This window comes from Mus musculus, chromosome 7 (genome assembly GCF_000001635.26).
Source record: "Mus musculus strain C57BL/6J chromosome 7, GRCm38.p6 C57BL/6J".
In the NCBI taxonomy this organism is placed as follows: Eukaryota; Metazoa; Chordata; class Mammalia; order Rodentia; family Muridae; genus Mus; species Mus musculus.
In genome coordinates, this window is record NC_000073.6 from 127,208,848 (window position 1) to 127,235,108 (window position 26,261).

The window sequence follows — 26,261 nt, forward strand, 5'->3', positions numbered from 1 at the left end:
TACTCGAGAAAGAGGAAGTGAAGAAGGCAGAGGCAGGACGAAGAAAACAAGCAATAGAAAAGAGAGATCCTGAGCATCCAGGCCAATAAACACAACTGAAGAGAGTGAGTGACCGCAGAAGGGCGGGGAATGAGGCTGGTGTTGGGCAGTAAGAGGCAGGGACTAGGAACTTGTTAGCCAATGGAAATGGTGAAAAGGGAACCAAATTAAAAAGGGGGGCTAGGCAGTCAAATTGACTGACGGTCACGTCTATTCCTGTGATGACAGCATCAGCAGTCAATAGAAAGAGCCGAAAAATTCTTAGACTTCCTGAGATGATCAGGAAGGAATGACAACCAGGGAGAGGCGGGCTTAACTTGTGATTAACTTGTTAGCCAATGACTGTCCTTCTCCACTTTGCATAAGAGTAGAAATAGATAACATTCTCTGCTTCTAGGGCCAGGGATGCTGCCAGCAGGCGGTGCCAGAGCAAGAATAGTCAGTGACAACCAGAGACAAGCGCGAGAGGAGGTGACAACTGGGGACATCACTGAGAAGAGCCTGGAGCATCGGTGCGGCTCCTAGCCAATAAGAGTGCCGCGCTGGCCTTCTTGGGTTTCCAAAAGAGCCCCTGTTCATTCAACTCCTGAGCTGCACCACAAACCCAGTGCCCTCATCAGTACTCTCTACCTCGATGTGTCTAGTTAGACTATAGTCAGTCCTCTGAAAGACTCATCTCTCAATTCCCTATTTCAGGCAGGAACTCAGACCAGGTTTCTCTAAGTTCTCATGTACAAACTCAGCTTCTCCCCCCCCCCCCACCTCCACCCCGCCGCCGCAAACACTGCAATTTCTGAAACCCATATCCTCTGAGCACTACTTCACTCTCCCGGCTTGTGGGTGGAGGTCCCATCTCAGAACCCAAATCCATGAATCCTCAATACCATGAACCCTCCTCTTTGAAGGATTCAAGAACCAAGCCGTATTGTTATCCACTTCTCTTAGTACTCATTAGCTACTAACTACAAGACCTGACGTTATGAGTTCTAACCTTCCAGATTCTTCTTTTTTTGTTTTGTTTTTTATTTATTTATTTATTTATTTATTTTCAAGACAGTGTCTCTGTGTGGCCCTGCACGTCTGTCCTGGAACTCACTCTGAAGACCATGCTGGCCTCAAACTCAGAGATCCGCCTGCCTCTGTCTCCTGAGTTCTGAGACTAAAGGCCACCGCTGAACCAGGAACCTTCCCACTTCTAAACACTGCTTCCTCTGTTCTCATTCTCTTGAGCCCCAGGATGAGTGGACTACCAAATCCATAAGGCCACTCTCAAAATCCTAGTGAGACCTAGCTCTCAATGTCCCTATCCCTTTCTGTCTTTTGAAGCTCCTTAGTCTTGTCAGCTTACTTTCCCGCTTCCAGCTCTGACCCGGACCCGGTGAGGACCTGTCAGATCTTCTTTTCATAACTTCTCCATCTTCCCCTTTGATTCAAGTTTACTGAGAAGTCCACAAATCCCATTCCCTTTTTGGAGTCTTTCTCACCTCCCAGAATGCACTAATGAGTGGGCTCCTGCATGACGTAGCCCCCTCCGTGGTACCCATATGTGGTACCCATATAAGGCAAAACAGCTGCCAACTAAAGCCGGGAGGGGCTGTGCGAAGGCCAAGGGCAGCTGCTAAGTTTAGGGTGGCTCCTTCTCTCTTCTTAGAGACAACAGGTGGCTGGGCCCCAGTGCCCAGAAAAGAAAATGTCTTAGTGGCATTGGCATGGACTGGAGGAGGGCAAGGGAGGGAACACATTCCTCAGGACATCAGGTCCTAAAGGGAGCAGGAGGAGATGCGTACCATTGCCAGCCTGGGGTTCCTATACTGCGGTTTCCCTAGATTCCCACTGCATGGATCAGTATGGGCCACTGAGGCCCAGAACATTATGAAAGTCACAACATCAGCCAAGCTAGCATTTTCCCAGAAAGGAAAAGATACTGGTTATGCTACCTGGGAGAGGATGGCTGGGGCCTCTGTGTTTTCTCTGAGGTCCAGCAAGAAGCCTAAACCTTGCAGGGCGTGGTGGCGCACGCCTTTAATCCCAGCACTTGGGAGGCAGAGGCAGGTGGATTTCTGAGTTCAAGGCCAGCCTGGTGTACAGAGTGAGTTCCAGGACAGCCAGGACTATATAGAGAAACCCTGTCTCAAAAAAACCAAAAAAAAAAAAAAAAAAAAGCCTAAACCTCTCTTGCTTCAATCCTTTCTTTTCAAGTGCACCGATGATGTCTCTGCTTGTTGTTGCAAACCCCACAGCATTTGGTCACCAACCTTAACATCAAGCCCCATCCTGATTCTGGCAATCCTAACAGCTGACTTTCACTGTGCTGGCCTTTGCCCATGTGCCCTGCGGTCTGCTCACTGGTCCTCACCTCACTCACTTCCTTAGCTTCCTGCTGAGTTTTGCTGTTGTCATTTGCTTACTTGCCTGCTTGCTTGCTAAAGTGAACCCACAAAACCAAGCATACTGTCTATTGGCACAAAATGCTTACTGAGTTTAGATCTGTGCCCACCCCACTCAGGGGCTCAAAAGTCTAGTTCATCTCTTCCAGAACTGTGGGCTTCCCTGAGCCCCTCTGAATCCTGGCACACTGCAGTCCCCCTTTGGGAGAAAGAACATCCCTTCCTACCTAGGTCCTAACGAGACTTGCATCCCAAGGCCTCCTCCCCCTCCCTTCCTGGGCTCCAGCTGCTGCAGGCCTCCAAGAAAGGAGAGGCCCCTGAGCTGGGCTATTTTAGTATCTGGGGTGGGTATCCACAGGGCTAAGGTTACCACGGTATGTTAAGGGCTGCCGGGGCAGGACTATATAACCCCAGAAGAACTGCTCCAAGCAGATTCTCTTCCTTTTTCCATCTGGAGCTACTGCCTTGCCCCCAGGAGATCTAAGACATGGTGAGTGAAGATTCCTCCCAACCTAGCATTAGCTCAGGATAGCCCTACCCTTCAAAAAAAAAAAAAGGGTGCTGCTTCTCATTCCAACTACAGGCAAAATATGAACCCTCTCTCTTAGCACCAGAATGGGGCCAGAGGAGAGTGATGGGCTGAAAGGTTCAGTCAAGGATAATATGCTCAGATATCTAACCATGATGTCTAGGGGTAGGGGTAGACCTGTTCAAAGTCTGTTCCACCCCTTTCTATCATTTCCTAAAGTCCTCAGACGAATGAGATGATCCTGCTTGCATTTTGTAAGTGGGAACTAGAGGTTCAGATAGGGCCAGTGAGTAGATTAAGCTAGCAAGTATGGACGCCAAGTTGGCAGGCAGAGGATTCTGAGAAGGGCACTTGTCAGTCAGGATGAAGTGATCTGGGAGCTATAGTTGGGAATTAAGACACACAGCCAAAATGAGGCCCCTTAGCCAAGAGGTGCCAAGAAAAAGAAGAGTTATTCTATAAAAATGGACTCAAAGAACTCCGAATCTGAATCTGATCAGGCATAATGGGTATGCCTGTAATTTCAACTGCTTTAAAGCCTGAAGAGGTAGGAATCCAGGAGTCCAGGAGTTCAAGGCCAGCCTGAGTTATGCAGTGAGACCAGTCTAAAAAAGAAAAACAAAAAGAAAAGAGGAGGAGAATCTGGGTGTGGTGATGAATATCTTTATTCTCAGCAGGAAGAAGCAGGCAGATCTCCTGGGTTCAAGGAAAGGAAGACTGGGTCTATAGAATAGGCCCCAGGGCTAAATCATGAGACCACGTCTCAGGGTGGGGGTGGGGAGGGACAGGGTTGGGGTTGAGGATGTAGCCTGCCTAGCATGCACAAGCAACCAAATAAAATAGGATGTGCTGCTCGTGACGCTAACCCTGGAACTCGCACGGTCAAGGTTAGAGACGGAGGCACGGTGAGCAGGCCAAGGTCATCCTCTGTTAAGTAGCAAGTCTGAGGGCTCCATGAGACCCTGTCCTTAACAGAAACAAAAGTCTGGTTTGCTGCTCCCAGGAGAGAGGTACAGGAACTGGCCTGTAACTCCCCTGTTCAACCTTTACCCTCACAGGCACCCAAGAAGGCCAAGAGAAGGGCAGGAGCGGAAGGGAGCTCCAACGTCTTCTCCATGTTTGACCAGACTCAGATCCAGGAGTTCAAGGAGGTGAGAGTGGGAGGCTAAGGAAAGCCTCCCCAACCCTCCTCCCCACCCTCCTCCCTACCCCTCCTTCCCAGAAAGTGCACCTGTTGAGGGAGGAGGAGAATCCTTCCCCTCCCTTCAAAGGGTGGAGGGGGACAGCTGGCTCAGGGCCAGAATCTGATCTGCCTTGGGCCAATTCCTGGTTTCATCTGTCCTCACCCCTACCCCTCCACAGGCGTTCACTGTAATTGATCAGAACAGGGATGGCATTATCGACAAAGAGGATCTTCGGGACACCTTTGCAGCCATGGGTGAGGCCCCTACTCCTATCTATAAATGTTGAAAGCTATGGAGTTGGAGGGGAATCCAGTGGCTTCAGGCCTTAATCTGCCCAGATGAAAAAAATGAATGAGCTAATATAAGCTTATGAGAAGCACACCTCTGGTCCCCAACACCCAACTCCAACCCCTAACGCTCACCCCATTCAGGCCGTCTCAATGTGAAGAATGAGGAACTCGACGCTATGATGAAGGAAGCCAGTGGGCCCATCAACTTCACTGTCTTCCTGACCATGTTTGGGGAAAAGCTTAAGGGTGAGTAAAAGGTTCTCCACCCAAGACCCTGGTTGCTCTTTCCAGACCTTTGGGGACGCGCTAGACTCGTGTCCTCTGTCCCTGCAGGTGCGGACCCGGAGGATGTGATCACTGGAGCCTTCAAGGTCCTGGACCCAGAAGGGAAGGGCACCATCAAAAAGCAGTTGTGAGTGGCTCCCTCTAGTGGCTCTACTGTCTTTTCCAAAAATCCCTGCTTAGGGGTGACAGGTTGACAGAATGCATGAGCAGTAAGGACTGGGTGACATTTTTATAATAACTAAGGGAAGAAATTCTAGACAGTACTTGGGAGATGCGCCAGACATGTTTCAGGAACGGTTGGTGGGAACAGGAATGAAATGAGAGGGGACCGTACTCATGAATCCAATCTCACCTCCCCGAATGTCCTTCTCAGCTTGGAGGAGCTGCTTACCACGCAGTGCGACCGATTTTCCCAGGAGGAGGTGAGTTGGGGAGAGCCCGGGAAGGAAGAGGACTCCGAGTGGAGGGAAGTGGGAGAGAGGGAAGCAGTGGGGGAACCGGTCCTAGAGCTACTCCTGTCTTCCTACAGATCAAGAACATGTGGGCAGCCTTCCCCCCAGACGTGGGCGGCAACGTGGACTACAAGAACATCTGCTACGTCATCACACATGGTGATGCTAAGGACCAGGAATAGGGGACCCAAGGTCTCAGAAGACCTAGATAGGCTTGTAGCCGCTCCATCTCTCACCCTGGCCCTCAATAAAACTCAACTGGTCTTTGTTTCTTATTGGTGGCAATTTCAGTGTGTTCATGCGCAAACTCAGGTGGGAGGCTGAAACAACGGCCCAGACAGACAGGAGTGGCTAACAGTGGAATGACTAGTGGCCAGGAGGCCCCCAGCGGGCAGCTCCATTCCTGCTGGGAAGAAGACTCCGGCAGCTGGGGGAAGGCGGGAAGCAGTTTTTATTAGATGGAGAACTTGGAGGAATAGGAAAACCCAATTGGAACGCGGGAAGAGCGGTGGGGGGGGGGGGGGAGGAGTGGTGGGGAGGCTTTTCTTGGAGTGCGGTCCTCTTAGAGCCGCGCGGAAGACGAAGTCGGATGGGCCTTAAACTTCCGGATTGGAGGGATCTGGTTTAAGTGCAAGGGCAGGCCTACCCTCTGGATCCCCGGATTGGGCGCTGGGCTGTCCAGCGCGGGGATGGGATAGCCGATTAGCGGTGAGCAGAGGCGAGGACAGGCGGTATTGGGGAATATCACAGCACATCTGATTGCTCGCCCTGAGCCTGGCTCTGCTGCATCTGGGCTTGCATCTTCTCCAGCATTTCTTGCATGCGGCGCAGCTGTGCGGAGCAAGATTGCAGGCAGTGGAACCCGGCAAGGCCAAAATGGGATCTAGAAAACGTTCTAGGGCATTAATTAGAGGGAAAGAGAAGTGCTTGCTCACCTCTTCGTCCTTCTCGCGAATCAACTTTTCAGTGTCAGCCAGAGGCAACATGGGCAGCGGGATCTCTGTGGCACTTTGCCGGGAAAGCTTGCTAAGAGAGTAGAGGGAAAGGTTGTGTGCGTTCAGAAAACATGTTGACGTCTGACATTGTGGGTCTAGCCTTGGGGCGAATTCTGAGTGTAGGAGGCGGGGCCTTGTCCCTGAGGTTAAGGTCAGTGTGGGAGAGGCTTAGTTGGATTTGGGAAGCCGAGTTAAGAAGGGTAGCAGGACCAGTCAGGAAGGCTTGCCCAAACGGCGGCGCCATGGAAGCACCAAAATAGCCCTGCTCTCACCTGCGGCTGGCTCGATCCCGGGCCCCAGGTCGAGCCAGACTCTGTAGGCAGCGAGCCCGGTAGCCCTCGTAGAGCAGATCGTGGGTCACCTCTTTCAAGTCCTGAAGGTGGGTCTGCACCAACATCCGCCTCAGGTTCAGGAAATCGCAGTGATGTGGGTTCTCCACTAGAGGGCGGACCAGATAGCTTTGCGTTCAACGCCACCCTTAGGCTCTGCTCTCTGGGAGTACTTCACTAGTCTAGAGAAGAACCCAGGATTTGCAGCCCAAGGACCCCTCTTGTGGCCTCTAGGAACTCCCAAGACTAGAGCCCACCTCCAACTTCACGTATGAATTCAGACCGAACTCCCTACTGCTCTCAAAGCATGCCTGGCCTTACCCTCCACGGTACCCCAGGAGTAGCGTCTTCCCCTCACTGGTCGGGTTCCATCCCTCACCACTTCACAAGACCCAACGACTGCGAAAGGGATGTTTTCCTATAGAACGGGAGTCAGGAGTCACGTTGGCTCATCCTGGGCATAATCCTCTTTCTCAGCTTTCGCCTCCACTTCCTGCTTCCTTGCCCCTGTCCACCTCCACCTGTCAAACCTTCATTTCTTCATTCTGCTTCTTGAATTCTTCGTCCTCATCAGAGTCACACTCTGGGAACTGATAGATGTTGATCTCCTCCTCTTTCAACTGGTCCCGGATCTCAGAGCAGATAGAAGGAGAAACGGACATTACATGGCTAGAAACAGTGGGGTAGATAGAATGGGGTGATCAGAGAGAAAGAACGATATGAAGGACAAATGGTGAGAAATGGCCACACAAGATGACCAAAACCAAACCTCAGAGACATGATGGTGAGAAACTCAGATAGGACAAATATCAAAATACGAGGGGGCCGGGCGTGGTGGCCCACGCCTTTAATCCCAGCACTCCGGGAGGCAGAGGCAGCGGCAGCCGGATTTCTGAGTTCGAGGCCAGCCTGGTCTATAAAGTGAGGTCCAGGACAGCCAGGGCTATACAGAGAAACCCTGTCTCGAAAAACCAAAAAAAAAAAAAAACAAAAAAAAAAAAAAACAAAAAACAAAAAAAAAACAAAAAAAAAAAAAAACCCGAGGACGTGGGTCCGTGGGAAAGCACTTTGAAGACAGTGAGACAGGCAGCCATCACTATCGCAGAACCAAAGAGACCCCAGGAGTTGAGTTGTGGTGCCCCTCCCCCTTTCCTCTTAGTCAAGCATCTAGTTCCAGGGCTGTATGACCGGTCTGTTCTGAGCCTGAGCCCTTAGGGCCATGGTGCTTGTGGCAGGATCATAACCCTTTCCTCACCCCACCCCCAAAAAGGTCACCCCAAGATTAAAAAAAAAGTCCAGACAGACAAGGTTGAATCATGGCCTTGGCTGTCACTTAGGGGCCTCAGCCATACCTTCTGCTTGAGGGCCTGAGTCTCCCTAGGCATCAGGGCGTCTGCTTTACCGATGACCGGGATGATATTGACTTTCTCGTGCACTGCCCGGAGGAAAGCCACATCTAGGGGCCGGAGCCTGTTTCAGGGATTTATTGGTCAGGACTCAGCTTCAAGTACTGAGCTTTCTCCAGCCTCCCCAACCAGTCCACCCCCAGGGTGCTCTCCAGACCCTCGGCCAAAGGGTGAGATGAAGTAGAGGCAGCAATGGACTCTGGAATCCTGGATGTTCTTCCTGTTCAAGCCACTCTCATCCCTGAGGTATTGCTCAAACTGCTCCTCAATGAAGCGAACCACAGGCAGCCAGCTGGTGTGTGGGAAGGAGATAGATAGTCCGAGATCACAGGCCAGGGGACAAGATGAAGCTAACCAGGACTGTGCAGTCCCAAGTCATTTCTTTGCTCCTAACCAAAGCCATCAGGGACAGCTGGCCACAGTACATGAGACATCAGAATGTGGTGGCTGCACACCTGTAATCTCAGCACTCAGGAAGCTGAGGCAGGAGGATTGTCACATTTGAGGCCACCATGGCCTACATAGTGAGTTCCAGGCCAGCTAGGGCTAATGTGACACCATGGCTAAAAACAAAAACAAGCCACAACAACAACAAAAGCATCGAACAAACCAGGCATGCATATATATACCTGTAATCTCAGGAGGAGGACTTTGAGTTTCAGGCCAGTCTGGGCTACACAGTGAATTTGAGGTCCCTGAGCTACATAGAAAAACCTTATCTCAAAACAAGAAACACTGGATACTTTGGGCTAGATTGTTACCAGAAACAGGTGCCCCCTTTTGGGTCAAGGGGCTGTGACAAGCCAGCCCTACAACTGACCTCTGGTTTTCCATAATGGAAGAAAGGCTTAGCTCCTGCCCCTCCCCCTTCTCACCAGTCTGAGCAGTCCACAGAGTCCCCAAAGCCAGGCGTGTCCACCAAGGTCAACTTCACCTTGATACCTCCCTCCTCAATCTCCACACCCCGGCGCTCAATGGTCAGAGTTTGTGCCGTGCGAGCTATGGGGACAGAGAATTGGCTGCGTAGGGCTCTGAAGCAGGGCTCCATTCCCACATGTGTTTTCAGGGGAGGAAACCATCTCAGAGAAAACCAGAGGCCACCAAAGTCCCCAGATAGAAAGAAAAAGAATGCAGCCTGATAACACAGGAAGAGGCCAGGGACAGCACAGAGGGAAGCCAGGACAGCAGTGGGGATGGGAAGCCTGTGGAGACTCGGGGTAGATTTACCACTGGCATCTGGCACCTGCCGATCCTCGTAGAGGTTGGTGAGGAACAAGCTGTTGATGAGGGTGGATTTCCCCAGGCCTGACTCCCCTGTGTACGGGACAGGCCCACTGGTCAGACAGGAGGATGGCCATGATCTCATAAGTACATCACCCCCTCCAGAACCCACAGACCTGCCACCATGAGTGTGAAGTCAAACCCCTTCTTGACAGACTTGCGATGCAGCTGGTTGGGCAGGGCAGCAAAGCCCACATATTCCTTGTCCTGTGGGGGTAAAGGGAGACAATATGAGGTTCTTGGACATGGCAGGGAGTGCCCCAGTACCACCTGAGCCCAAAAGCTAGTAAGGCCACTTACTGTGGGTTAACTTTGAACTGGGGACCCTCGAGGGAGAGAGCTGGCCCTGAATGACTAGATTCCTGGGCCCCCGAGAACTCACCATGGCTCTGCTGGTTGTCGCTTGCACCTGGTGTTGCTCCCCACTTCCTCTGGTGGGGCAGGAAGTTGAACGGTGTCAAACAAAGGGGGGGGGGTGGAGTGAGGGGGCAGTGCAGGAAGCTGAGCTGCTTAGAGAGAGGTGAGAACCCATGCCCATCCCTTTTCTTTTAGTCCAAAGATTTTATTCTTTGCGCACACAAGTAGAGGCCAGAACAGGGCATTGGATCCCCTGGACCTGGAGTCACAGGGAGCTGAGCATTGCCTGGCATAGACAGAGGGAGCTGAGTTTGGGTCCTCTGTAAGAGTGGCACCCTCTGAATTGATAAGCCCCGATGCATCTCTTCCCGCCACCTTATATACAGCTTCAGCCCCTTCATTCTCCACATGGCTTTATGATGAGACTTACCATGGCCCTCATCATCATGGTGAGAGGTGGGTATGGACAGAAAGAAAGGAAGCAAGATGTTCTCCTTAGCAAGTCTGATAAGAGTTGAGCAAGATGATTTGCAAAAAGTAAAAAAAAAGTTCCCAGGGTGTGAGCGAACATAAAAACCACGATAGAATTGGAGGTAGGTGACTAACAGTTCCAGGCTCAGGCTATGGGTTCTTTTTGAGGGTCTTAGTGCTTGGATTGAACTCAAGTCATGGGTACTGCTGTGCTCAACTCCACTATACTCCCAGCTCCCAATGGATTTTGGACATTTTGACACAGGACTGTCAAAGGTCTTGCTGTCTATCCAGTCAGGCCTTGAATCAGCCTCCTGAAAGCTAGGACTCCAGGCCCACGTGTACCTCCATTACAGCTGTCTTGCTTTTGAGACTGGATCTCCTGGAAGCCTAGGCTGGCTTCAAACTCACTTTGTTGTCAGAATGACCTTCAGCTCTTGATCTACTATGCCTTGTCCCTGGCTGTCCAGGGCTGGGATTACAGGTGTGTGCAGACCTGGTATTTGGTCACAACTATCAGAAAGGCTTTCAAGATCCAGACCCAGGAAGTCACAGCTCAAACTCTTGAGAGCTGCTCCCCCAACGCCCCTAGCCCCTCTACATCAGAATGCAGTCTGCACTCTAGTCTTCTAGTCTTGGGAAGCAAGGTTTGTTTGTCCCTCTTTGCCTGATGGCCTCTCTCTCTCTCTCTCTCTCTCTCACACACACACACACACACACACACACACACACACACACACACACACACACACACACGAGTGATCTGTCTTCACAAACACCCAGAAGGGAGAATCAGATCCCATTACAGATGGTTGCTAGGAATTGAACTCAGGACCTCTGGGAGAGCAGTCAGTGCTGTTAACCAATAGGCCATCTCTCAAGGCTTTTATTTATTTATTTTTACGATTTATTTATTTATTATATGTAAGTACACTATAGTTGTTCTCAGACACTCCAGAAGAGGGCGTCAGATCTTGTTACGGATTATTGTGAGCCACCATGTGGTTGCTGGGATTTGAACTCAGGAGACCTTCGGAAGAGCAGTCAGTGCTCTTAACCTCTGAGCCATCTCACCAGCCCCTCAAACCCCTTTTTAAAAAACCATTTTATTTTATTGTTTTATTTGTATGGGTGTTTGCTTGCTTGCACATATGTCTGTGCACCACAAGCATGAAATGACCACATAGATGCCCATAAAAGCCAGAAGGGATTTCAGATGCCCTGGAACTGAAGTTACAAACAGTTATGAGCTACCATGCGGATGGTAGGAATTGAACCCAGGTCCTTCGGAAGAGTATCCAGTGCTCTTAACCACTGTGTCATCTCTCCAGTCCCCGAGCTTCCATCTTCACCCTGGCAGGGCTGGGGCTGGAATGGTGATGCAGGTCAAGTGTATCAGCTACTTTCTGTTGCTGTGATAAAACACTATTGACCAAGAGTACCTTACAGAAGAAAGGATTTTTATTTTGGCTTATGGTTCCAGAGGGGTAAGAGACCATCATTAAGGGTATGTGGTAGACAGCCAGAGCAAGAAGAAAGCAATCACACTTTCAACCACTGAGAAAGAAAGGGAGCAGTCTGGAAGTTGGGATGGGCTACAGACATTCGAAGCCCACCTCTGTGATGTACTTCCTCCCATAGCAGAGATAGAGAGAGAGATAGCAAGGCTGTCCCACCTCCCCAGACAGTGCAGCTCGAGCAAAGCTTATGGATGACATCACTCAGGCAGTCGCACTGCCACCGAGCTATACAATCAGCTCTAACATTTCCTTTCTCTGCACCAGGTGACCAGTTTTCTAGTGACACCTTCTTCCGTTGCCTCTGACAGAGCTTTTCTGTTTTAAACTGCCTAGCATCTTTCTCAGGCCCCTCAGTGCTCCCATTTGCCTACCTGTCTGTGTCTGATGCCCTGGGGACAGGGACTATGTCTTCCTAATTTGTATATTCTCGGTGCTTCATAACACTTGATTTCTTAGGGGTGTGTGTGTGTGTGTGTGTGTGTGTGTGTGTGTGTGTGTGTGCAATCGATGAGTAAATGAGCTGGGTGGAGGTGCACGCCTTTGATCCCAGCATTTTGGAGGCAGAGGCAGGTGGATCTCTAAGTTTGAGGCTAGCCTGGTCTACAGAGTGAGTTCTAGGGCAGTCAGGGCTACACAGAGAAACCCTGACTTGAAAAAAACAAAACAAAACAAACAAACAGGGATGAATAAATGAAGTTAGGCAGAATAAATGCTAGAAGTCTGCTGAACTTAGAGACCGTTGCTTTGGGGTCAGAAGGAAGCCCCCATAAAGTCCAGATCTACCCCTGACTTGATGTGTGACCTTGAACAAGTCTTTTGACCTCTCTCAACTCCAGTTTCCTCAGGGTAAAATGAAGTGCTGACATATTTCAGCACGTCATCAGCACCATTCTAGGTTTTCTATGACCTACAAACTTTGTCTGTAACATTTGAGCTGGGTGACCTCAGGCATGGAAATTAACTCCTCTGGACTTTAAAAACTAGTCATCTGATCGTCTGCAAGACCCTGTGACCTGGAACCTGCTCATTCTCTGCTTTAATTCTATTTTAGGGTCTCCCTGTGTCGCCTAAAACTTTGCATTCTCCTGTCTCCACATTCTCAGTGCTGGGATGACAGGCCTGTGCAGTCTAGCCTGGCTCCTCTATTTCGTTTCATTTTATTTATTATATTCCTTCTTAGCCTCTAACCACGGACTGAACTTTGTGATTGTGTTCCCCTCTCCCGTTTATATGTTGCAGCCCTATCTGACTATATTTGCATATAGAGCAAGAAAGGAGGGGCTGGTGAGATGGCTCAGCGGTTAAGAGCGCCGACTGCTCTTCCAAAGGTCCTGAGTTCAAATCCCAGCAACCACATGGTGGCTCACAACCATCCATAAGGAAATCTGATGCCCTCTTCTGGAGTGTCCGAAGACAGCTACAGTGTGCTTACATATAATAAAATAAATAAATAAATATTTAAAAAAAAGAAAGGAAGTGATTAAATTTGGTGGCTTAATCAAATAGGACTAATGTCCTTATATGACAAGGAAAAAAACTCCTCCTCCCACCCATGTACAGAGAAAGGCTCAGGAAGGCCACAGCAGGAGGGGGCTACACATAACCTAAGGAGTGAGCCTCACTGGATACCAACCCTGCTTGCACCTTGATCTTGGAATTTCAATCTGAAGAACTGTGAGAATATAAATGTTTGTTCTTTATGTCACCTGGTCTGTGATTTCCTGTTATAAAAGTGTGGTGACTAAGAATGGCCCCCGTAGGGTTATATAGTTGAGTGCTTAGTCGTCAGAGAGTGGCCCTATTTGAGAAGGATTAGGAGGTGTGGCCTTGTTATAGGAAGTGTATTACTGGGATTGGGCTATGAGCTTTAAAAAGCCCACACTAGGCTGAGCATCATTCTCTCTGTCTGTGGATCAGTATGTAGCTCTCAGCTACTTCTCTGGTACCGTGCTTGACTCCCACCACATTTCCTGCCAGGATGATAATGGACTGAATCTCTAAAACTCTAAGTGAGGCCCCAATGAAATGTTTTCTTTTATAAGGGTTGCCTTGGTCACAGTGTCTCGTAACAGTAATAGAATAGTGACTAAGACAGTTTCCAGGAGACTGTACACCATGCAGTTCCCTCCTTTTCTATCCCTGTCTAAGCTAGCCTCGATAGCATGTTCACAGTGAATTTTCTTCCCATTTTTTTTTTTTTTTTTTTTGTGGCTATGCATGTTGGTGGGTTTGTTTTGGTTTGGTATTTTGTTGATGTTGTTGTCTTGTTTATTTGAGCTAGGATATCAATATGCAGCCCAGCCTAGACTCAGACTTGCTGTGATTCTCTGCCTCAGCCTCTCAAATTCTTGAATTACAGGTATGCCCCAGTGCAAGGAATGGAGGGAGCCTTGAATGAATGTGGGAAGAATAAGTGGAGGCCTGAGTGAATGTGTCCTGTTGATGTGGGCACACTATGTCAAAGACCCAGTGCTTCAAGCTTATGGGAATGGCATCATAGCAACACTGGGCAGTGGAGACAAATGGATCCTCGGAGTCTGTTAGCCAACCTGGAGCCAAGGCTACCTTCCAGTTCAGTGACAGACCCTGTCTCAAGACAATAATGTGGAGAGCAACAGAAAAAGACACACAAAGTCTGGCCTCTGCATGCACACGTGGGCATGCAAATCTGCACATTTATGTACATGTGTCATCACACACACACACAGGAAGAGGAAAAAAAAGCCCCCTCTGAGTTTTTTTGCTCCTTATCTGTCAAATGGGATTGAAAGCCTTTGCCATCTTCAACCCACAGGTCCTGCGCTGTGTCTTAGTTTGTTTCCCATTGCTGTGATAAAAACCATGATCGAAAGCCACTTGAGGAATAAAGGGTTAATTTGGCTTGTATGTCTCCACCTCAGTCCCCACCTTTGAGGGAATTCAAGTCAGGAACCCAAATAGGGCAGGGCTGGAAGGCAGGAGCTGAGGCAGAGGCTGTGGAGAATCTCTGCTTCTGGCTCACGCCTCCTGATTTGCCCAGGAGCCTGTGGTTTGTCCTTCCTTCTTCCTTCCTTCCTTCCTTCCTTCCTTCCTTCCTTCCTTCCTTCCTTCCTTCTTTCTCTCTTTCTTTTTTGTGTGTTTTCATGTTTGCCTTTGCTTTTGAATTTAAGACAGGGTCTCTCTATGGAGCTCTGGTAGTCCTGGAACAGGCCAAGCTGGCTGTCTCCGTCTCCCGAGTATAGGGACTAAAGGCACACACTGCTATCTTATACATCTGGGTTGGCTTGAGTAAGAATGACCCTCATAAACTCATATGTTTGTGTGTTTGGTTCCCAGTTGGTGGACTGTTTAGGAAAGATTAGGAGGTGTGGCCTTCTTGAAGTAGATGTGGCCTTGTGGGAGGAGGTGTGTCAACCAGAGTGTGGTTTGAGATTTCAAAAGCCCTCACAGGGACAGGTAGCTGCTTGTGGATCAGATGTAAGCTCTAAGTTACTGCTCCAGTGGCATGCCTGTCTGCCTGGCAACATGCTACACACCATGATGGTTATAGACTAACCCCCTAGAGCCCACGGAGCTAAATTCTTTCTTTTATAAGTTACCTTGGTCGAGGTATCTCTTCACAGCAATAGAACAGTGTGACAGGTCCTCAGGCCCACCTGTCTAGGGCCAGTTCTTCCATATCAATCATTAACCAAGAAAAGACCCAACAGACTCGCTCTAGGCTAAAAGATGAAGGCAAATCCGCAACTAAGGATCCAACATCCCAAACAACTACAAAAAAAAAAATTTAACCAGCAGAGTGATCAATATGATTATAGAGACTTATGGCCATTCATGGCTGTGTGACCTTGGACATCTTCCACTAACACCATAGTGTTGCAGATAACCCTGGGCTGCTGGTATTTTGATGCTAATTCCACTCTCCTGGAGGGACTGAGAACAAGGAATGAGTCAGCACCCAGGTGAATCTTCTTCCCACCTTAATTCCTTTTTTTTTTAATTAGGTATTTTCCTCATTTACATTTTCAATGCTATCCCAAAGGTCCCCCATACCCAACCCCCCAACCTTAATTCCTAAAATAAAGGTTAGAGTCTGGGTGACTGGGCAGGAGAAGGGAAAGTGGAGCTGAAAGTTTGGGAGAGAAGGAGGAGAGGGAAGAAGAGAGGACAATGGAGGAAGAAGAAGAAAAGTGGAGCAGAAGCAGGTGGTCTGGAGAAACCGCAAGTTCTTAGGGGTCTCATAGATGGGGAAGATGGTAGTGTAGCGGTAGATCTGCCCAATCTAGGCGTGCAGCTTGTATTCATATTAACTGAGTTGTGTTTTCTTTGCCTGGACTTATTTGGGTTGGAGATTTACAGCAACACCTTAGTGACTCCATTTCTATAGTTGTTCAGTGCTTCATTGATAATTCCCCCCACCACCACCACCACACACACACAAAGACATAATGAAAACTGGGTGGTAGTGTCTCATGCTTTGGGAGGCAGAGGCAAGTAGGTTTCCAAATTCAAGGTCAACCTGGTCTATAGAATGAGTTTCAGGACATCGGAGGCTACATAGAGAAACCCTATCTTGGTGAAAGACCCACAATGTGAGGACTCCCCCACGTTTTGACTCAGGAGAGGCGACACCCCAAAATCACCCACAAGAAACGGTCTTATTGCAAATTGCAAGAGGATTTTTATTCAAGAGCGCTCTCAGGCCCACGGTCATACACCACGCAGGGGTAGAGGACCGTGGCGCCCCAGTAGCTGAGTAAGGGGGTATTTAAAGGAAAAAACCACAACTCAAGGAGGTGGGAAGGGCGTTGTTGGAAAATACCAAAAATACCAGTTAAGAGTCACAAGGAAGTACAAAGTCACAGGTGTCACAAGGAATAACTGGTAATTGTTAACTTTCAAGACAGTTTCTAAGAGCCCCTAACAATAGCACATTTACATTGCAGGTTAAGGTAATGGTCAGGGTGGGTCAGGGTGACTTTCTTTGAATGAACACTCTTTGAACCCAGGAAGCGGGTGGGTGGAGGAAGGTATGTCGCTATCTGCTTTATGATTAGCATACCTTGGAGCATTGAGTTTATTACTCTTTCATTGGAAACAAAACAAAAGAATACCACACTTAATGAAGATGGTAGGATATAGGTTAGTGCACACATGCAGCGCTCAGAACAGTGCCTAGGGTGTGATATGAGTTTACAGGAGAGGCCGCTCATCCTCTCCCAGGCTCAGCCACACAGTGGGGTGTCAGCTAAAGCGAGGACCGGCTCTTCTGCACGAGCCCCTGATGGCCCAGTGTGAGCTAAGTTGGCATCCTAGCTGTTGAGGAGAGAGAGAGACCGCCATGATCATCACTTGTAGCACCATGATGACAGTGTTGGCAGAGAAGCCATGCTTAGACACAAGGAAAAGAAAGGGATGGTTCCATCCTATTACATGACACTGCCTCCTCCCCTTCATTTCTTATCACACAGAGCAGACTTGTGGGGGTTGGAGTGTGAAGTGTGACGCCCTGGATTCTCTTCCTGGCACTGAGAGGGAAGCGAGGAAAGGGGAGACAGAAAAGGAAAGGGACAGGCTATGGATTTCTGTACTTGTGAGTAATCCTAGACTGGGGATGCTGAGCCCAGGGGATTTCAAGTTGCAGGCCAGCCTGAGCTACCTGTTGAGACCTGTCCTAAATTAAATTAGAGAGGGAGAGAAGTAAAGAAAGCAATGTAAACTCTTTTCCCTCTCACCCTCCATGAATATGTCCAGCTGATTTCCAAATCCCATCTATCTTTTATATAAATGTGTCTCTTTTTTCTCAACGGGGGATTTAATAGTTTCAAAAAGCAAAATGCAGCTGGTTGTAGTGTCTTGCACCTGTAATCTCAACACTGGGCAGGTTGAGGCAGGGGATTGCCCAAAATTCGAGGCCAGCCTAGGATACATCGTGAATACAGACTAGCTGAGGCTACATAGCAATACTGTCTCAAAAAATAAAATAAAATAAAATAAATCAAGAGACTGAAGAGATGGGTCAGAGGTTAAGAGCACCAGGTGCTCTCCCCAGGGACCCAGGCAGATCTCTGGGAGTTTGTGGTCAGACTGGTCTACACAGTGAGTTCCAGGACAGCTATATAGTGAGACCCTGCCTCAAAAGAAAACTAGACAGCCGGGTGTGGTGGTGGCACATGCCTTTAGTCCCAGCACTTGGGAGGCAGAGGCAGGCGGATTTCTGAGTTCGAGGCCAGCCTGGTCTACAAAGTGAGTTCCAGGACAGCCAGAGCTATACAGAGAAACCCTGTCTCGAAAAACAATAAAGACAGAAAGAAAGAAAGAAAGAAAGAAAGAAAGAAAGAAAGAAAGAAAGAAAGAAAGAAAGAAAGAAAGAAAGAAGGAAAGGAAGGAAGGAAGGAAGGAAGGAAGGAAGGAAGGAAGGAGGAAAATGAGGGCTGGAGAGAGAAAGACACTTGTTGTATGCTGCAGGCCACTGGAGTGCAACCCCTCACGCGAGCACACACACATACACACACACACACACCAATAAATTAAACTGAAAGATTTCATCTTACCCCAGTCAGAATGATTATCATCAAGAAAACATAGCAGCAAATTCTGGGGAGATGGTGGGAAAGGGAGAACTTGTATTTGTTACTGGTGTGACCTGGTATAGCCACTATGGAAATCAGTGTAGAGATTTCTCATAAAAACTAAAAATAGAGGCTGGAGAGATAGTTCAGTGGGTAAGAGCACTTGCTGCTCTTGCAGGGGACTCAAATTCAGTTCCCAGCACCTACCTAGTGACACACAACCATCACTAACTCTGATCGTAGGGAGTCTAGTGTTGGCTTCTGAGAGCACCAGGCATATCAGTGGTACACAGATGTATATACAAGCAAAACACTCCCGTAAAAAAACAAAAACAAAAAACACTAAAAATAGCATGTGTGGTAACCAATGGCTTTAGTCATAGCATTAGGAAGCCTTGTAGATCTCTACGAATTCTAGATTAGCCTGGTCTGTATACCAAGGTCCAGGCGGAACAACTCTATGTATGTATGTCATAGAGACCCTGTCTCAAAATATACAAGAACAAGAATCTAGAACCACCCTATGACCCAGCTGCACCACCCATGGCTGCATTCTGAGAAGACAAAATCCAGCCGTGGGGATACCTGCTCTCTCCATGCTGGGGAATGAGATCAGACAGTGGAGGACAATGGGAAGGTGGGGCTTATACACCATGGAGTTTTATTCAGCTCTAAAGAAAAATGAAACTATGAAAGTTTTGGGAACGAGGGTTAGAACTGAAGACATTACATTACTGAGGCAAGCCAGACTCAGAAAGACAAACAGCACTTGCTCTCTCCTAGCAGATCCTAGCTTCTAATTGTTAAATGTGTTTATCTGGATGAATGAATAAAGGCCAAGGAAGTAGGAAATGATCCATGAGATGAGGGGAAATGGCTTTAAGGGAAGGGCTGGGGGTGGGAGAGGTGGCTCGGCCATTAGGAACACTGGCTGTTCCTGTAGAGGCCCATGTTTGGTTCTAAGCACTCACGTAGAGTGGCTTACAACTGCCTGTAATTCTAGCTCCAGAAGATCCCTCACTCTCTCCTGGCCTCTGTGGTATTCATGTGCACAAACCTCGCAGAGATGCACATATACCCAATTAATTAAATAACAACAACAGCAATATATTTTCACCTGACAAGGTGGTGCACACCTTTAATCCCAGCACTTGGAAGGGAGAGGCAGGTGGATCTCTGTGAGTTCAAAGCCAGCCTAGTCTATAGCATGAGTTCCAGGACAGCCAGGGCTTTATAGAGAGACCCTGTCTAATAAATCTAAGATAAATAAAATCATTTCTATAAAGTCAGAGGGTGGAAGACCAATAGAATACAGGAGCTATTGAAGAGGAGGAGGGTTCTGGAGTCAACAGGGGGTCAGAGCGTTAGGAGAGGAGATGATGAGTATGTGAGAGAATCAACCAATGAAATATGTACAACACACCATTAGGAAACTGGCCCATTTATACACATACTATCAGGTATTAATCTAATATATTGTATCAATATAACACTACTCTAATTGTATTATTCTAGATTTTTCTCCTTTGTCTATACATAGGTATTTATGGGTTTTTGGTTGTTTTATTTTTTGTTTATTTAGATAGAGTTTCTTTGTGTAGACCAGGCTTAGAGATCTACGTGCCTCTGACTCCCAAGTGCTAGGATTAAAGTGTGCTCCACCACTACTCAACTTTTTTTTTTTTTTTTTCTGAGACAGAGTTTCTCTGTATAGCCCTGGCTGTCCTGGAACTCACTTTCTAGACCAGGCTGGCCTCAAACTCAGAAATCTGCCTGCCTCTGCCTCCCAAGTGCTGGAATTAAAGGCGTGCGCCACTCATGTATATGAGTACACCATTGCTCTCTTTAGACACGCCAGAAGAGGGCATCAGATCCCATTACAGATGGTTGTGAGCCACCACGTGGTTGCAGGGACTTTAACTCAGAAGAGCAGTCAGTGCTCTTTTGTTTTTTTTAGTTTTGGGTTTTGTTTTTGGAGACAGGGTTTCTCTCTGTAGCCCTGGCTGGCATGGAACTCCTTCTATGGCCTTGGACTAAGAGCTCCACCTGCCTCTGTCTTCTGAGATTAAGGGCATGTACCACTACTGTCTATCCCAAGTATGGAAGTTGGGGAGGAGGTGGTGGTGGTAGGGGAACAGCACAGGAGGACAACTTGTCAGAACCAGCTCTCTGCTGCCACCATGTGGGAGTCTCAGGGACCAAATTCAGGTTGTCTGACTTGGCTCATCTTGTTGCCCACAATGATGCATTTTTATGGTGAAAGTGTTCCTGTTTGCTGTATTATCTACATCTCCTACCAAATGCTTTGGGCTGAATGGTATTTTTTTTTCTATGTGTTTGTGTGCACTCACCTGTGCAGGTACATGACCAAACCACAGTGCAGATACATAATGAAGCCACAAATAAACGTGGATGTCTTCCTCATTTTTTTTTTAACCCTGCATTGGTGTTTTGCCTGCATGTATGCCTACACAAGGCTGTCAGAGATCCTATGGAACTGGAGTTACAGTTGTGGCTGCCAAGTGGATGCTGGGACTTGAACCCCAGGTCCTTTGGGAGAATGCTGAGCCATCACTCCGGCTCCTTCCTCTAATCATGCTTACCTTACGTTTTGAGACAGGGTCTCTCCCTGAACAGGAGAATGCGGTTTTCATTAGGCTGCCTGGTCAGTTGAGCCTCCAGCATCTGGCAGCTGCCTGCTCTCTCTCCCAACACTTGGGCTATAGATGTGCGACTGCTACAGGTTTAACATGGTTGCTGGGGGCCTAAACTCAGGCCATAATGTTTAAGCAGCAGGCCCTTTACCTGGGGAACCATCTTCACCGTCTAGGGTAACAGTTTGAAAAATTTCAAACTTCGATCACACCCAATTCCAAATCTGTCATTAGAGCTTGGGGATTCAACTGAATTGGCTCAGGATTTGCCGTGGTTAAAGAGTCCCAAGTCAGGCCTTTGGAGACTCTGGATGCCAGGAGTAAGACCAACCGCCTGGCCTCAGAACCAACTAAGTGCCTAAGGATCTGTGGTCTAGAGCACTGGCGTAAGGATGGAGTCTGGAAGCCAGTCTGCCTGAAATCCTTTTGCTTGTTATTGTGAGACAGGGCTTCTCTGTGTGGGGGTGGGGTGTTCCTATAGCTCCAAGAGGAAGCAGAGAGCCGAAGCTGAGGGACTACAGGCTGGAAGGAGAGATAGCCTAGAGTGCAGGGGGAAAGGGGACTAGTACATCAGTAGAAAGATCCAGATGGATGCAGCAGGCCAGAGCTGAGGGAAGGTTGTTGCCCAATGGTGAGCGCCCAAGGGCATAGCAGGCTCCAGGTTCGAGAGAGGCATTTATGGTATAGACCAGAAGTAGACTGGTTAAAGTTAAGGGAGAAAGAAACAAGTAGGAACTCCAGCAAGGGAGGGTTCCAATGTCACAGAAGCCACAAGGGTGTGGAGACGCTGCAGGACTAAGCAGGCAGGCTCCTACATAAAGCAAGGAAACCTGCAAAATCTAGGACTAGGAAGGCATAAAGAGCGAGCAGGTAGCTCTGAGCAGAATGGAAAAGGGCGATGTCCATGTGAGCGTAGCAGGCTAGAGTCATAGCAGGCTGTGGGAGCCAGAGAGCGGAGCCCACAAGGTGGGCACAGCAGGGAGGGAAGCAACAGCTGAAGAGTCAGACTACAGACCCAACAACTGTAATTTAGAGACGGGACATTTACACAGTGTTGGGAAAACTAGACAAAAACGAACTGAGCTTGGAGCAGAGAACAGAGAAATAGGGAGAGAATCTCTTTTCCACTCCCCTCGATTGCTGGCAGTGTAGACTAAGATCTAGGATGCCACTAGTTGGCCACATTTGGACTGACTAAGGGATACTGAGGCCAAATTTGATTGCAAAAGCCAATACGTTTGGAGTCCTTCAGTTCAGATGCCAGGTAAAGAGGGGTCGGGTGTTCTGCAAGAAGCATCCCAAAGGGAGCCAGGAGGTACAAAAAGCTATTCCCATGGGTGAGGAAGAGGAAGAGGTCCTAGGCCTGAAGATCAGTGTCACCAGGATCCAGGGAAGGCTGAACTGGAAGGCACAGCTGAATGTGGGACAAGGGTTAAAACCCTGAGGAGACTGGTACCAGGGCCTTTGAGGGAACCCAAAAGGCAGAAACAGAGCTCAGAAATAAAGCCTAACCCAAAGGGATAGGGTCCAAAGCCCGGTGGGAACTTCTGCCTCCAAGAACACCAGAGATCTGGTGAAGCATTTACACCAACCAAGGGGGAGCATTTATCAAGCCATCAGTGGGCCAGGTGGGTCTGTTGCAGGTAGAACTGGTGGGTAGGGTCCCAGAGTGGCTTTAACCCCCAAAAGGGGAAAGCAGGCACCAGGATATTCATGTTAGGGCGGGTTTGTATCGAAAGTTGACCTTGGTGGCTGGGGCCAAGGAATTTGCAGAGAACACACCACACAATTGACCTATAATAATGCAATAAATGTTAAGAGATTTATTGGGGGGGCACAAAAGGCTGATTCAGAGCAGGAGAGAGAGAGAGAGAGAGAGAGAGAGAGAGAGAGAGAGAGAGAGAGAGAACGAACCATTGATGGCATGGGCTTTATAAAGGGTATGGCAGCTGGTGATGATATAGCTGCTGGGGCTGGATTGCTGAAGGCAGGTGAGGGCACACCTGGTTCTGGAATGTGGGCAGCTCCTAACACATGTCCCACCTGTGACCTCAACTACAAATAGTACCATACAGAATGTTCCAGAAAACAGCAACCACGTCCTTGTTCCAAAAAGTTACAGCCATCTTGCAAGCCTACATTTGTCTCAAAAGATCACTGTAACCACCTGTTGTTATGAACGCCTTGTAACTGTTCTGCTCTGTAACTCCACCTATTTGCCTGCCAAATCCCCAGTTTGGACCCCCCCAACCCCCTCGAGCTATAAAACCCTTATTTTTCCCTAGTTCAATACTGACCTTTGAATCCATCTTAGGGGCAGGCATCTCGTGTAGAAGAGTAACAAAGCTTGCTTTAATTGGGCATGATAATTTGGGTCAGTGGTCTTTCTCCTCCCTGCTTTGGGATTAACAGGACCAACCAATTTTTTTTTTTAAGTTAGTTAGAATTTTTAAAATTTGGGGGGCACATTGCACCAGTGCATGTGGAGGTCACAGGACAACGTGCACTCTCCTTTCCACCACACAGGTTCCCTGGAGAGAACTCAGGTTGTCAAGCTTGCGGACAATCCCCTTTTCCCACTGAGGCATGCCACTGGCCCAGTTCTCCACGCCTTGTATGATTTTTTTTAAAAAAACTGACCGCACTCTAGCCGGGCGTGGTGGCGCACGCCTTTAATCCCAGCACTCGGGAGGCAGAGGCAGGTGGATTTCTGAGTTTGAGGCCAGCCTGGTCTACAAAGTGAGTTCCAGGACAGCCAGGGCTATACAGAGAAACCCGGTCTCGAAAAAACAAAACAAAAAACCCCACAAAAACTGACCGCACTCAAGGGACAGACGATGCATGGTTTAACTTTATCTCTAACTTCTGCTTTATTGACAAATCTAATATAATACAAATAACATTATGTACTGCTAAAACATAACGAATTAATAAAAACCCCGTTAGCACTCGCTTTAGTGGCAGGACGGAAGCCTCTGGGTACTCACCTCTATAAAGGAAAACCTGCCTACAACATAAGATGCCGGGGTTATGCTTCTAGGGCCTGGATCCTTTGGAACGTGACTCCAGCAAGATGGAGGCAGGGTTTATTCTTCAGTCCCTCCCTGGGCTTGGCCTTTGCAAAGCCTTTCTTTGTTTTTCTACCTTTGTCTCCGCCTGTCGTCCTTTGTTCTGTCTCCCGCCCGTTTCTCTCCAGGCTCTCCGCCTCTTAGGGCCCCTGATTCCATTAGGGTGACTTGACGGTTCTTATCTGTTTCTACATCTCTTTGTCTCTGGTACCCAGTCTCTAGGTCCTGTCCCCGAGCATCGTCTCTCGCCGACAGTGCCCCGACTCGTGACTCTCAGGCTAGAACTTGGCAGGCTCCAGCTCGACCTGCCTGCCCCGGCCCAGCCCCCACTCCGAGCTGGGCTTTGTTTCCCCCGCCTCGGCGCCCCGCCCCGCCCGCCGGCTCTCTGTTTCCCTTTGTCTGCCACTCCATTCCTGGGCTCCTTCCTGGTTGTCCCGCGCGGGCAGTCCGGCTCCGCCGTGCCAGCTGTCCATCCGAGGAGGCACGCCGCTAGCGCCGCAGGGCACGGCTAGAACTGGTCCACGCCGCCGCCGCCGCCGCCGAGCCCGCGGCTCCTCCGGGTCCTAGAGCAGCTCGCCGAGGCCCGTGCTTCCGCTTCCCGTCCCGCCCAGCGGCGCCCGGGACGTGGGCCGAGCCCCCTCCTGGCGTGGCGTGGAGCCCGTACCCGTGCGGCTGGCTGCTGGGTTCCTGTTGTACCGAGGGGAACGGGGCGGCAGGTGCCCTCGGACTCACCGGGGCCGCGTCCCGGTCGTGGGCCGACGGTGCAGCGCGCTGCACAGCCCTGGGGCGCCGAGCTTCGCGGTACAGAGGACTTGAAAGCGGCTGAGAGCCATCGGTACAGGTGAGGGCGGCGGTCCGCATCGCACAGGAAGGTAATGGATGCTTGGGGACCCAGGGCCCAGGAAAGTCGGACGTGGGCGAAGGGGCAGCAAAATCCGAAGGGAAGAAGCCAACACCTACTGTGTGCCAGGCCGTGAGGGGCATCCTCCCTAACGCTCTCCCCTCCCCCTTCACTCAGCCCTACTGCAGGCCTCCAGGCTCAATTGTAATCTCTGGTGCTCTTTCTCTGCATGCGTTCTGCTGTAAATCCAGCTCTAATACTGGCTGCCTTCTCAAAACCTTCCCTGGCTTTCTTATTTTTATTAATTTAAAAGCTCTAGTGTTAAGTACAGACCTTGCGTGCTCAGAGTAGTCTCAGTATCCTTTTCCAAATAACCGCGTTCCTTTCCGTTGTTTTTGCTGCAGAGTAATGCCGGTCCTTGACTTATCTCTTGCCTCTTGTGGCAGCAGGTTTATTCCGAACCCGCAGTTACAATCATTGCTACTTTGTTTTTTCTCTCCTACACCCCATATCTGTTTATCTGTAGGGAAGTAAGTTTATACAAGATCGTAGAAGTTACCAGGATAGAGCCAATGGAGTGGAGAATTCAGATCCAGTCTGGGCAGTACAGTAAGACAGTCTCAAAAACTGGAGGAAAAAAAAGAAAAAAAAAAAACCCACAGAAATTCGATCAAAAGACCATATACTAGGTTTTCTAAATTGAAATACTGTAATATAACACAGGCTTGAGTAGATAGTTAGAAACTCGGCCCAGGGTAGGGTTTCCTCCAAGTAGGAAACACTTCTCTCAAACCCGATGGCATTCAGTGCTGGGATGATTTATGGGACCGCAGAGAGGGGCTTGGAAAGTTTTCTACTAACTTTCTTTCTTTCTTTTTTTTGGGGGGGGGGGTTCCTGTGTAGCCCTGGCTATCCTGGAACTCACTCTGTAGACTAGGCTGTCCTCGAACTCAGAAATCCCCCTGCCTCTGCCTCCCAAGTGCTGGGATTAAAGGCTTGCACCACCACACCGGGCTTCTACTAACTTTCATGTGGTGGTGGCACATGCCTTTAATCCTAGCACTCAGAAGTCAGAGGAATGATAGAGACACCTCCGTGAGTTTCAGGTCATCCTGGTCTAAAGAGTGCGCTCCAAGACAGACTCACTGCACAAAGAAACCCTGCTTTGAAAACAAAAGAAAGAAAAAAAATTGCTTTAATTCTCTTTGTTTCCATGGGGGTAAACCAAAGAGACTAATATTACCAATAGGATTGTGAAAGTCTTGTATTGTTAGAAGGCCCCTGTATTGTTTAGTTTAGTGATCATTGATTAAATGCATAGCAAGCAGGGGTAATGGTGCACTTACTATCCCAGGACTTGGGAGGCTAAGAACACTTTGTTTTGAGACAAGTTGTTACTTATGTAGCTGACCTTGAAGTCAGATCCACTTGCCTCTGCCTTCCCAGCTTGTGTTTAAAAGCATGTGCCACCATGCCCATCAGGGCTGAAAGTTCAAGGCCAGCCTGGGCAAGTTATCAAAACCCCTGTCTCAGCTAAGGATTGCGGCACAGTAGTACTTATAATTAGTGAGAGGCAGATAATTAGTGCTCCCTAAGTTCAGTAGAGAGGGAGAACATTCAGA

General features: G+C 48.9%; 3 protein-coding genes and 1 long non-coding RNA gene across 19 annotated transcripts in view; 2 read left to right on the plus strand and 2 right to left on the minus strand.

Annotated features, from left to right (window-relative positions):
* On the plus strand, positions 1-5,441 carry Mylpf (myosin light chain, phosphorylatable, fast skeletal muscle). 3 transcript variants are annotated; one of them, XM_006507421.2, is made up of 8 exons: positions 1-104; positions 437-551; positions 4,014-4,106; positions 4,318-4,393; positions 4,571-4,675; positions 4,763-4,841; positions 5,088-5,136; positions 5,244-5,441. In XM_006507421.2, exons 3-8 carry the CDS (start codon positions 4,071-4,073, stop codon positions 5,346-5,348), a joined length of 450 nt encoding a protein of 149 aa, XP_006507484.1. In that variant the 5' UTR covers positions 1-104; positions 437-551; positions 4,014-4,070; the 3' UTR covers positions 5,349-5,441. The 3 variants fall into 3 exon arrangements, with proteins under 3 accessions (XP_006507484.1, NP_001334584.1, NP_058034.1); NM_001347655.1 differs by lacking the exon at positions 437-551 and having other exon boundaries at positions 52-104; positions 5,244-5,440; NM_016754.5 differs by lacking the exons at positions 1-104; positions 437-551 and adding an exon at positions 2,761-2,916 and having other exon boundaries at positions 5,244-5,440.
* On the minus strand, positions 3,862-24,138 carry Septin1 (septin 1). 13 transcript variants are annotated; one of them, XM_006508029.4, is made up of 11 exons: positions 9,965-10,025; positions 9,560-9,608; positions 9,294-9,384; positions 8,772-9,210; positions 8,054-8,188; positions 7,843-7,960; positions 7,021-7,122; positions 6,812-6,908; positions 6,434-6,599; positions 6,102-6,192; positions 3,862-5,997 (listed from the first exon to the last, which is right to left on the minus strand). In XM_006508029.4, the coding sequence occupies exons 2-11, from the start codon at positions 9,560-9,562 to the stop codon at positions 5,911-5,913; spliced, it is 1,329 nt and encodes a 442-aa protein (XP_006508092.1). In that variant the 5' UTR covers positions 9,563-9,608; positions 9,965-10,025; the 3' UTR covers positions 3,862-5,910. The 13 variants fall into 13 exon arrangements, 8 of the variants coding, with proteins under 8 accessions (XP_006508092.1, XP_006508093.1, XP_030098657.1 ...); XM_006508030.3 differs by lacking the exon at positions 9,965-10,025 and having other exon boundaries at positions 8,772-8,895; positions 9,124-9,210; positions 9,478-9,898; XM_030242797.1 differs by lacking the exon at positions 9,965-10,025 and having other exon boundaries at positions 7,021-7,159; positions 8,772-8,895; positions 9,124-9,210; positions 9,560-9,604.
* Positions 23,571-24,283, minus strand: Gm4532 (predicted gene 4532). Its single transcript, NR_030674.1, has one exon. It is a non-coding gene; the product is annotated as a predicted gene 4532 (long non-coding RNA).
* The window catches only part of Zfp553 (zinc finger protein 553), a 5,137-nt gene continuing 3,089 nt past the window's right edge, over positions 24,214-26,261 (plus strand). The window contains exon 1 of one of the 2 annotated variants that reach the window (NM_001360912.1): positions 24,214-24,670. The gene's annotated coding sequence lies outside the window, so the exon portion shown is untranslated. The remainder of the gene's footprint in view (positions 24,671-26,261) is intronic. The other variant, NM_146201.2, reaches the window with a different exon arrangement.

What these genes read in the sequence shown, in the direction of transcription:
- Mylpf (NM_016754.5), top strand. An exon ending in AGATCCAGGAGTTCAAGGAG is followed by an intron (nt 4,107 to 4,317) that starts GTGAGAGTGGGA and finishes ACCCCTCCACAG; the next exon opens with GCGTTCACTGTAATTGATCA. An exon ending in ACCGATTTTCCCAGGAGGAG is followed by an intron (nt 5,137 to 5,243) that starts GTGAGTTGGGGA and finishes GTCTTCCTACAG; the next exon opens with ATCAAGAACATGTGGGCAGC.
- Septin1 (XM_006508029.4), bottom strand. An exon ending in CTCCTGGGGTACCGTGGAGG is followed by an intron (nt 6,600 to 6,811) that starts GTAAGGCCAGGC and finishes TCCGCCCTCTAG; the next exon opens with TGGAGAACCCACATCACTGC. An exon ending in TTCGCGAGAAGGACGAAGAG is followed by an intron (nt 5,998 to 6,101) that starts GTGAGCAAGCAC and finishes TGCTCCGCACAG; the next exon opens with CTGCGCCGCATGCAAGAAAT.